At 39.0% G+C, this 12,221-nt stretch overlaps 1 protein-coding gene across 3 annotated transcripts in view; it reads right to left on the reverse strand.

Moving 5' to 3' along the window:
* Positions 1 to 4,716: 4,716 nt before the first annotated feature.
* The window catches only part of NBAS (NBAS subunit of NRZ tethering complex), a 163,294-nt gene continuing 155,789 nt past the window's right edge, over positions 4,717 to 12,221 (reverse strand). For all 3 annotated transcript variants that reach the window (XM_061989926.1, XM_061989927.1, XM_061989925.1), the window contains one exon: positions 4,717 to 5,469. In XM_061989926.1, coding sequence (XP_061845910.1) covers positions 5,194 to 5,469 — 276 coding nt within the window. In that variant the 3' untranslated portion in view covers positions 4,717 to 5,193. The remainder of the gene's footprint in view (positions 5,470 to 12,221) is intronic.

Genomic DNA, 12,221 nt, shown 5'->3' on the forward strand with positions numbered 1-12,221 from the left:
CAACTGCAGCCAGAGAGACGAATGAGACTATGAGAGCAACAACTCTGCAGACACCCAAGTCAGTCAAAGATGGGAAAAGGTGCTCAGGTCCAGAGCAGCTCAGGTCCACCTGCAGCTAGGGCAGGACCCACATCAGAAGGGGTTGATGCCCAAAGGAGGCTCTGATCCCATAGGAAGCCCATGCTGGAGTAAGTTCCTGACAAGACCTGTGGACCCATTGTGGACCCATGCTGCAGGGAGTTTGCTGTCAGGAAGCAGTCTGTTCCTGAAGCACTGCAGCCTGTGATAGGGTCTCACACTGTAGGAGTTCATGAAGAACTGCAGCCCATGGGAAGGACTCAGATTGCAGAAGTTTATGGAGGACTGTCTCCCATGGGAGGGACCACACTCTGGACAAGGGGAAAAATGAGGAGTTCTCCCCTTGAGGAGGAGCAATAGCAGAGATAATGTGTGATGAACTGACCACACTCCATTCCCTGTCCCTCTGTGCCACTAGTGGGGGATAAGGCAGAGAAAATTGAGAGTAAAGTAGAGCTTGGAAAGGAGGGAGGGATAGGGAGAAAGTGTTTTTAAGATTTGATTTCTCATTACCCTACTCCAATCTGAATGGAAAAAAAATAACTTTCCCCATGTGAAGTGTATTTTGCCCATGACGGTGAGACATCTCTCCCTGTCCTTATCTGAACCTTTGAGCCTTTCATTACATTTTGTCTCCCATGTCCAGCTGAGGGAGTGATAGAGCAGCTTTGGAAGGCACCTGCCCTTCAGCCAGGGTCAGCTGACACATGCATCAAAAACTTCCCCTGACTGCCATGTATCTGGTGTGGATAAGTGACAGGGGAAACTGAGGTTTGGAAATGCCACGGCTGTGCTACGGGACAGCTGGTAGAAATGCTGACCAGCTTGTCAGATCTAGCTATAACTGAGCTGCTTTTACATATATGCCTCATCTTCAGCAAATAAGCCAGCTGTTTTCAAGCACAGGCAGTTGCTAAAGAGACTCAAGTTTATTTTCAGTGTCTACAAAAGGGGACCAATAGTAAAGTTGCCAAAAAGTGCTAATGAAGACAAGTTTTTGAGTACAAAAGAGGGTTGAATGAAAAACTATTTGAAGTCTTTATGAAACCCACTGTCTGGGCAATCAATTTGTAAATGAACTTGTAAATAACTGATGATGTACATGGGAAAAAAATAAGTCTTAAACTGTAAAAGACATATAAAGTAAAGCAATCTCAGATGACTGTTACTAATGTAGAAAGAGAGCTCAGGGTAAAGTAAAATAATCCTACTCAAACACTACCTCAAGTGCTCAGTATAAGTTAAATAATCAAGTTGAAAAACATTTTTTTGCCACTAGATGAACCTTGGGTGTGACTGTGACATTTGCCACAAGGCGTGGCTCTACTCTTCCCTTCTATATGTCAAAAAATACTCCAAAAATATGCAGAGATAAAGAAAGGGGATGACCAACGGTTACAGAGCAGTAACTAAGTATATTAGGACTCAACAGATTGGAAAGACACAGCTAGGGATGAGTGTAGGTCCATACAAACAGAGATGGTGGACAGTGATTTGTTTTTTCAGCTTTTTCTGATAAAAGAAGTAGGAACATCATTTGGAACAAATGAAAGATGAAAACATAAATAAGTGGCCCTACTGATAGACAAGTTTATTGAGAAGTTGGGCATACAGATTAAGTCACGCAACCTTGGAAGTGAGACAAGTCTCTGACCTTTACTGAAAATGTGTACTCTTTTAAAAACACTAGAATTTAGGAATCTGGAAAATTTTAAGTAGGAGACGTGGCACACATGGTGGGCAATGCTACAAAAATAAACCCATTTTGAAGGTGTAACACTTCTAGTTTTGTGCTTTTTCCCTTCCTTTAGTGTCTCTATCATAAATCAGAACAAGAAGTCAGCAAGGTGTTAGATGTTACTTGCTGTGTGTTTTGCAGTGAAATACAACCCTAGCAAAATCCTTGCCTTGGTCCCCTTTTCCACTTCCTTCAATTGCTGTGCATGTTTCAATGTTGCCCTGGCCTCAATTTGCTCTCCAGATGAGACCTTTTTGTTCCTTACTCATCGGCTGACAAACGAATGCAGGCAAAGTCTTCAGTTCCTACGTGGTCTGCTGTCATCTCATGCCTCTGCATCTCTTTGGGAGAAGAGCTGTCTGGGTGGTAACCCACCACCCTTTTGAGAAACAAATGGCCCATGGTTTCATGTAGTTCTTACCCTGTTTGGTGGGTAACAGAGGCACAGTTACAACTGCCTACTGTTTTGTGAAATCTGACCTTGCACAGAATCCTTGCCCAGTTTGGTGGGTTTTGATGGGAAAGAAGCAGTAAAGAAAAATAACCTTGAAAAAAGTTGGTGTTTTTGCAAGTGTAGAAATTCTCACCCCTGCAATGAAGTTATATCTATTCTAAGGCCATATTCTCAAAGTGTCTTTTCAAAGTGTGAAATGTTAAAATCAATAAATCACAGACAGAACCATTACACAAGGAAAATATCTGAACCATATGCAGCCGCTGCACTCATCAAATTGCACTGTTTCATTTATAAATACAAAAGTTCTACTCTGCAACTGTTACAACGATGCATCATCACCACTTAGGATTTCCAGCAGAGAAAGAAACTTTAAATTATGATCCTTCTTCCCTAATCTCTGTTTCTACTTATCCAAAAGAAGGGTTATATATATATTTTGCTGCATCTATCAATCAGGGAGCAAAAAGCTCTTCAAAGATGCAAATACTCTCAGTACCTTTCAGGCAAAAGAGGCTTAATTGCCATAGGAAGCATTGCTCCAGGAAACACCTCAACTCCTTATTCACCTGCTTTTGGGATCAGTAACACTCATTAGGGCTTTATCTACAGCTCAGCTCTAAAGTGACCCTATACACAAACTTTTCATGATCCTGAATGAGAACAGTCAGAAAATCTAGTGCTGAACTTAGTAACCTGAGAACAAAACATGCAGACAGACCAGAACACTCCACTGTAAAGTACAAAAATATCTTCTACAGAATAGCCCAAGGTTTACTTGCTGGAGGTATACCTTATGGCTTGTTAGCAGCTACTGATTTTCAGTTACATTCCCTCTTCAAAATGTTTTCCTTTTTTTTTTAACTCTACAATTCCAATAGAGTTTGCATTACCACTCTGGGGCTCTTGGGACTGCTAACATAAGAGAACGTAAGGCAATATAGCTAAATGATATCAATTTGACTTTGAAACATGTCAGACACATATGAGAGAACCTTCAGTAAAACACTTGGGACCGGCAAGTATAAAAAACAAGATAACAATCTGAAGAACTAAAGCATTGTTAAAAAGTTCTTGTTAAGAATCCAGTGTAAGGTAGGAAATAAGGCTAACATCTGAACAATTTTCACAGCTGATAATACTACAAGCTCATAAAACAAAGAACATCCCATGTCAAAGACAATGCTAATGAAGCAGTTTTGGATCCACAAATGTCACTCAGTAATACAAATCTGTAATTAAACAGCTACTTCAAGCTTTCAATGTACTCTTCCTTCTTTGTGATTTAGGACGATATTTAGGAAAAAGGAGGATTTTAGAAAATATTATCTCAGTAATATTGTTTGTTACTACACAGCAGAATGAACAGGCTGCTATCCCAGATACCAAAGAGATCAAGGTAAGAGCGTTATTGCTAAAGCACAGAGCAACCACACCTGAACTGGATCCTGCTGTTGCCTAATTTGGCTGAACATTACCAGTGTTAAAGGACTCCATCACCAGCATCTGAACTGTAGGCACAAGACAGGCAGGTAAACCACCTATGAATAGCAATCACTGCATTAGGATTGTTTTTCTGTTCTTCTTTTGGGGTTGGTTTGTTGTGAGAAGAGAAAGCTATGGGGGACACAATACTTACAAGAAAGTTTTCAAGATGTTGGAGCCAGGTTCTTCACAGCACGCATGGTGAGAGTATGAAAGACAATTGGCAGAAACTTAAAGGAGAAAGGTTCAAACAAGAAGATAAACATAGAAAGCTTTTCAACGTGGGAACAGCCAAGCAGTGGGACATTCATCCTTGGAGCTTTTCAAGACCCAACTAAATACAGTCCTGAGCAACCTGCTCCAACAATAAAGGAACCTTGCCTTGAGGAGGAGGTTAGATGACATTACCTCTAGAGTTTGCTTGCTACTTGTATTACGCTATGTATCTTATGTGTAATGTCTCCGTACATTAGATCCATAGACAAGATTAGGTAAAAGATTTACAAATGAATTTTAACAGCAAATTTATATAAACGCATGGAAACATCAAAGCCTTGGGGTACTGCGGTGCAATAAACACAGTCCCCTTGTTAAAATAAAATATCTGAAAACACTCCAATACTTTTCCTTATTAAGACAGAAAGACATTTGGAAACAAACTCATCTATGTCATTTCAGGAAATGAACTACTCAGGGAAAAAAAAATATAAAGTGTATTTGAAAGTGTATTCACAGAAGCTATCAACAAATGGTTAGTATTTGAGATGGGGCTTCCCAAACTGTGGAGAAAAATACCTCAAAAGCTAGAACTGTCTGCAAGCACAGGGAACTGCAGCACCACTAAGGAAAGACGGGAGTTTCAGATAGAAGGGGATGAAAAAAGATATATATCTGTCTAAAGGGAGAAAAGAAGACACTACAGTAAATGCAAAATATTTTATTTCTTGCAAACAAAAGCTGTGGTAACAACATTGCACAATACCAAATTTTAAGGTTTTTAAATTCTCTGAAATCACTTTTCATTGTGATTTTTGTTTCGCTCTATATATGTTTATCTTTTTACATCAGTTTTATGTTATAACAAGAGTAAATTACATACAGATACCAACACAAATTGTATATAACCTGTCAACCTACTAGTGCTTCATTTGTATTTCATTTAACACTTGTATGATTTGTAATCATTTAACACTTTCCTTCAATCTGAAAAGGACTATCAGATTCAATGCCTTGCTAGCATAAAAGAATGGTAACCATCAGCACCAATGACTTTCTTAAACGATCACAAGTATATGGGAATTCACTGTAAGTGTGATGTTTGTGTTTTCTAGAAAACACAGGTAATAACTAACTTTGTTACTTCACTAGAACAGCAGTTTTTCCCTTTTGTGTAAGACCTTCCAGCAAAAAGGCAGACAAACACACAAATTCAACATTTCTAGATCCAATGCTGAATAGCCTGAAGGGCAGTAGTAAAAGTCCTGAGTGCTGGATGAGTCCCTTGATGGGTCATCAAGAGGGACCCAGCCTCTACGCTGAATCCTGCTTCTTTAAGCTGTTTTGCAGTCTCCTCTACATCCCAGCCTCCTTCTTCGTGGTTAGACAGTAAGTGGTGAACAAGACCAGGATAGAAAGCAGTAGATACACACTTCACCACTAGCTTGGCATTGAGGAGCAAGGAGAGTATTTCAGCATCACAATTAGACTCATCAACCTATGAAGAAAGAAAAATTCAAAGTAATTAAAAATTAATTACTAGACACATCCATCAGCCAGAACATCAGGAATGTTTGAACTGCACAGAGTGACCTTGAAAGAGAGATGAGTATTCCATACGGATTAATGACAAGGATACACACTCAGAACTTGTATAGGTATGTCTTCAACAGTCTCTCTCTCATTGATATAAAAATTTGACCTGCAGAAAGTTAAGGAATAAGGATGCTTAACAACCTGGCTAAGATTACATGAACAGCTTTACAGACTTTTCACAGGTTCTCAGCCCCAGCCCAGAACAGACCACTCTAGTTACCTCTGTATCAAGAATGACACTCTGAGGAAGGCCAGAGCTGAGTACGTTAAGTTCTGGTCACTCTATATTCTTATAATACATTCCTTGTATTGCTATGATAGGCAACACCCACAGACTCAATCAGATTTTCCAGAGTTTCAACACTCACAGTAAGGATGAGATTTTTTTGAAGAATAAAAGTTTTACTGGAAAAGCCTTAGAGCACAGTGCGGCTATCTCTGCGAGACACCTTAGATGCCTCAGAAAAATGCAGCTACTTGATACTTGAGAGAGGATATTTCCCTGAAAATCTTATGTATAGCTTTACAAATAACACTACAGAATATCTTAAATTCTTTTTCAGTTAATTTTGACATGTCTTTCCTGCGTTCTTCTGGTTCCTGCTGGTTTAATCAGATTAGATGTCTTATCACTTCAAGAAGTGCAATAAAACAATTATATAATTAAAAAAAGGCAACCAAACAAGGAGAAGGTAATAGTTTCCAATGACTGCAATGTACTATCTTACATGGCTGGTACCAGGGTATCAGTAAGTAATAAAGACCCTGTGATCCAGTAAGTCAGTACTTACCAATTACACTACTAGACAGGGCTATACGTCATGACTACTATACACTGAGAGATGTGGCACTGACACTTGAAAACATGCAATCTTATCTAATTAGCATGACAAAATTTTTAGAAGAGAGGTCTTTATTGTATCTAAATAATTTTAGGCTCAGTATCATTTTCCTGTGAAAGAGCTGAAAAATCAGCATGATGACTGAAAGCATATATGGGGTAAGCAACAGAAATAGAATAATCTCTTGCTCCATTTTGGAAGATGCACTTTATGCAATATAAAATAGAATTTAAAAAGCAAAAAGACAAGAGGTCCTTGGAGGTCTTCAAGACCTGCCTGGACATGCTACTGTCCAACCTGATCTAGGTGGACCTGCTTCTGCAGGAGGGTTGGACTAGATGATCTCTAAAGGTCCCTTCCAACCCTACCATTCTATGATTCTATGAAACACTGAAGCATGAAAAGTTTTTGTATTTTATCAAGCATGAATCCTTGGATAAAATATTCCAGTTGAAGCTATTCTCCAAACAACTTCTTTTTATTGTCTTCAATTTACCATTAATAACACACAAACATTACTTCCAATTTTGGAACTTCAGAACCTTTCCAGAAAAACAGAAGGGCTTTATCATATTGATCAGGAAGAGAGCTTGCTGTTTCACCCATGTGCTACTTCTTCCATTACTCCATTTAGATAGTTGTGTTTTCCTTTCCATTGAAATCTGAAGAATAAACTTCATCTCCCACAACTCTTGTCCATTTTCACATTTCATCATATAAACACCTCATAGATTACAAAGCCAATGCAACAGAGTGTAGCATTAGGTCCAGTTTACAGAAAAGTCTAAGAACTGTAGGAATGCTGTCTGTCTGCTCTCTTAAGTTGGGAATGATTCTATAATTTCCCTAAATTGTCATATATTAATAACTGACACATTCTCCTGTTGAAGACAGGATGATTATTACATAAAATTCCCAGTGTTAGCACCTTGTAGCATACCACATGGCACACTAAGACATTATCCAAACAGCTCTCATCTATTCTGAAATGGGAGGCTGGAGCAATGTCCTGCCTCACCTCCAAGCTCCATGTGCTCTGTTCCTGACCTGTATGTAGGCCGCAACTTGACACAGGCCTTTGTGTTTGATTTTATGAATGTTAAACGCAAACAAGAACTGCAGTAATGAGATTAACAGCAGATGGTAGGTCTGATTCAAATTAGCTTTTCAGGCTATTATTTCATTTAACAAAAAGCCCCATCACTTAGTGCAATTTCATATTTCAAAAATGTACAAATTGGAGAGAGACAAGACTTTTCCAGCACAAAATCATTAAACATCTGAGCTATACTATGGGGATGAAGATGCCCTCATGCCACACAGAAGCAGAGCAACCTGTCTGTACTCATGCATAAATGAGATAATTTTGTCTTCACAGATAACAAAAGAGGAGACAAAAGGCTCTTGGCTGTATCTGACAGCTCATCCTCAAGCTCATATAGTCCAGTAGTTTTAAAATTATTAACATCATTGGGTATCAATTGCATACAAAGAGATAGTCATTAGTTTAAATAAAAACAAATGCATACCAAAACAAATTCCTTACCAACACCTATGCAGATTGTCAATAATGAGGCTACATCTGGCTGGTGACCAGTCACCAGTGGTGTTCCTAGGTTCAAACCCAGGGCCTATTCTGTTCAATGTTTTTATCAATGATCTCGATGCAGGAGTTGAATGGTTATTAGCACATTTGTTGAAAATATCAAATGTGGAGGTGTTATTGACTCTCTCAAGGGCCAAGAGAAGTGGGAACTAGATAGACTGGAGCATTATGATTAATGGGGTGAAATTTAACAAGTCAAAATGATGCATTCTGCACTTGGGACGGAGTAACACCAGATGCAAGTATAAATTGAGAGAAGAGTGGCTGGAGAGCAGCCCTGCAGAAAGGGATCTGGAGGTGCTGGCTGACAGTAGGCTCAATATGATCCAGTAGTGCGCCCAGCTAAAGCCAGTCCTGGGGCGAATCAAACACAGTAGAGTCAGTTGGTCAAAAGAGAGGATCATCCTGCTGTATTTAATGTTGGTGTAGCCTCACCCTGAGTACTGTGTACAGTTCTGGGCCTCATGATTTAAGAAGGATACGAAGGTATTTGAATATGTCCAGAGGAGGGCAACAAAGCTGATGAAAGGGCTCGAATGAATGTCCTGTGGGGACTGGCTGAAGACTCTGGGTTTGGAGAAAAGGAGGCTGAGAGTGACCTCATTGCTCTCTCTAGCTTCCTGAGAAAGTGATGTAGAGAGGGAGGTGCTGATCTTTTCTCCTTGGTATCTAGTGATAGGATGCATAAGAATGTTCAAAGCTGCATCAGGGGAGGTTCTGACTGGATGTTAGGAAGCATTTATTTACCGAAGAAGGTGGTGAAACACTGGAACAGGCTTCCCAGAGAGATGGTTGAGGCCCCAAGTCTGTCAGTGTTTAACAGGCATTTGGACAATGTCTTTAATAACACCATTTAACTTTTGGTCAGTCCTGAACTGGTCAGGCAGTTGGACTAGATGATTATTTCCCTTCCAACTGAAACAGTCTTTTATGTACTACTCTGATAAACTAATGTATATTTCAAATCTTAAGACAGTTTTGTTTAAGCACTGCTGCTTAGTGTGTAAGCTTAAGATTTTTAAAAGATCAATTTAAATGTACTTTAAGACTCCATCTATTCAAAAATAATTTTAAATTAGAACAACAAGCATTAAAGCAAAAAATAACTGAAACAATATAAACATAGAGACCATATATCTACAAGAAAAAATACACCATGAAGAGTATATGGTGCCTGTACAAGAAATGACTAAGACTAGGAATCCCCAATTTATAAAAGAGGTAGCTTAGAAGGCATAGAGCAGATATCAATGTCAGTGGAGCATGCAGGGACTGAATAAACACATCTGTCATAAAAAGAGACTTATGAAGCAGCAATTTAATTTTGTAGGATCAGATTTAGAGTACACGAAAGGAAATTGTTAGGGTTTTACGCTGTTGAACTCTTTGGCAATTGATATCGCAGAATATAAAAGCCCATCGAAGTTTTGCAGAAATTGGACAAAACGGAGGAAGAAAACCACTGGCAGGTACACAGTACACAAATACAATGAGCTGAAAATAACTGGAAATTGAGAACTCTATGGGAAAAAGAGCCTATATATTTGCCCTATTCTTACTCTTGGCTAGACTTGTAATTCTTCCCTCCATTGTAGCCAGAATACAGTTCCAGACGGATCCTCCAAATTTTACCTTTTAAAAAATATTAATTCAAGTAATTTGTCAATGGTTTCAATTATATTTGAAATGTTGTTTAAATTATCACAGGCAGGCTGCAAGTTTATACTTCTAGCACACACTCCAAATAGCAGCCGACAGCAGACAGATGATAAATGGCACATTCTCTTTTTCAAAATCCCTCTTTTGATAAGACTTGTAAACATGACAGTAAAACCTGATTAAGAAAATTATTAAAAAGTAATCTTACCATTCCAGTGTTAAAGAGCTGCTGCTTCTGGGCAGACAGCTGAGGTAGGATCGTATTAATAAGTCATTTCTGATCTGTCTGCACATATGCACAGCCCTTACTATCCCAAGATCCTAACTAAGTCTTAAAACATCAGCTCCAGCAAAGTTTATAGCTGATCCCAGAAATGCTGTTCTAGTGATATAGGATGCAACTGACAGCAATTTAGGCAAGTCTCAGAAGTGCAGGTATCTTCAGCATAAATTAACACACAGCCACCTTCCATATTGTGTGAACATGTAAATAAACGATAAACCACAGTAATGACAAACTCAGAGCACATTATGCCTATCTCAACTTCCACACTGAGGGTGCTGAATTTTTCATTAGTGTAAAAATCTGTTACTTCTAGAAGGCTTAAATTGGAGCAGATTTACTGTTCATATTCATCTCTCCTTCAGCAGGATTTGACAGTGCATATTCATTGTGGCATCCACATACACAGAGTGCATGTGTACAAGTGAAAAATTACTACCAGGGATACTTATGCTAAGGAGAGGAAATCCTGACTTTTTTCCCTTGACTTACATACCTATTTAGGTATTGGCTGAAATCTACTTTTATGATATAAGCATTCAACAGGTATCTCTGATGACTAGCTCACTCTGTGATGTTCATTACGTTTCCCTGCTAGAGACATGCCTATTCATCTAAAAAGTGAGACAGCAGAGAAGCAGAATTACAGCAGACGCCCTCATAATCTCCACTGAAGCAGAGTGCTGTAGCTATGCTTCAAACAGGGCTTGTGCATTTCATCAGATCTCTCTTTAATGAAGAATTTATAAATGGATCTGCATCTACAGATGGAAAACCACATCTCAGCAAGGTTCTTCTCAACAGGTACAGAAGTGAGGACCCCCCTGCATTCCTTCTCCACAAGTTGAGTACTGAACCCTTTCTGTACATCTTCAGCAGGATGAGGAGGTATCTTATCGCAGACTACCAAGTGCTGCTCTTGGAGAGGGTAGTTGATTCCAGCTGTTTCCCTAATGCCCCAAATGATCCAAACACAAAGCAGTTGCATAACCTTTATTGATCCCCACACTGACTGCTGTATTTCTGAGTTAGAATGGCAATTTGTGTTTTAGGCTCAACTCATCATTGTGAGTGCATAATTAGCAAGGGTTAAGTATGTCTACTGGGGGCTTTGTCTTCAGCACAGTTACTAACTGCAAACTGGCCTAGGCCTGAGGGCTCTATCAAGGCAGCATGTCCCCATGGGAAGCAGAGTCAGGGAGCCTGCAAGTTTCAAAAAGGACTGTGTGTGAGATAGGTGGGTTAAGATCAGCTTTGTTACACGTGGCATCTCTTCCAATGCACTCAGTAGAAGAACTTGAGGCACCGATAAGGCTTTACTGATAAATCACTGAGGCCACGTCAATCAGGCAACCATGAATGCAAGAATTTTGTGGATCTGCTCTCTAAGTCCAAGGCCACATCTTGTATCAGCATCCAGTATTTCTTCTGGGTGCTAATACAGCCTACCTAGACACTGCAGCTGTACTTGTTAGGATGCGGCTCCTTTGGAAAAAGAGAAAAAAAAAAACTCCTAAGACAAGAACTTCAGATAAGCAAGAGCAGGTCACATGGTAACTTCTGCCTAACTATAAGACAAGTCAGGGTCTGGGCAATTCCCTGTCAGCATTGTTTGTGCAGGTGTCTAGAGGTTCTGGTATTAGCAATAGGCAATATTTCATCCACAACTTATGCATTATAAAATCCATATGTTATGAAATATGGATACTAATGGAAAGGTAAGAGTTGCTGCTGATGTAACAGCAGAAAAGATCTGAACCTGTTATTTCCCACAGTATTAGCTCTCCACAACCACTGCAGGTAAAAATGCTTTTCATTTTATTCCCTATTGTAGTCTATAGCTACAAATAAGGGGAGACAGGCATATTAAAAATTCCATAAAAAAATAAATTAGAGAAAGATATTTTAGCATAACCACTGTCAGCTTATACACACAGTTTAACAAGATTTCTTTTAAAAAGTAAGTCACCTAAAGAGAGTAGCTATAAACAACAGAAGACACTGGAGAACACTAGAAATTCCGTTATTGCACCAAGTCTTTACGATGTTTCATATCACATTTTTCAATAGATCGCACCGCAAAGACAGTCTCAGCAACTCATGAGTGAAAATATAGTATGTAAAATGAGCTAAAGGTACTATTTTAGATTAACTAAAAATGTTTTCTAATTTTAGTTTCTATTATAGCCTTTATTGAAGTAGTATTTGCACTGATTGTGTTAACTCCCGTTCATTACCTGTTTTAACAAACAGTATACAACAAC

The sequence above is a fragment of the Colius striatus genome, chromosome 2, assembly GCF_028858725.1.
Source record: "Colius striatus isolate bColStr4 chromosome 2, bColStr4.1.hap1, whole genome shotgun sequence".
Taxonomy (NCBI): domain Eukaryota; kingdom Metazoa; phylum Chordata; class Aves; order Coliiformes; family Coliidae; genus Colius; species Colius striatus.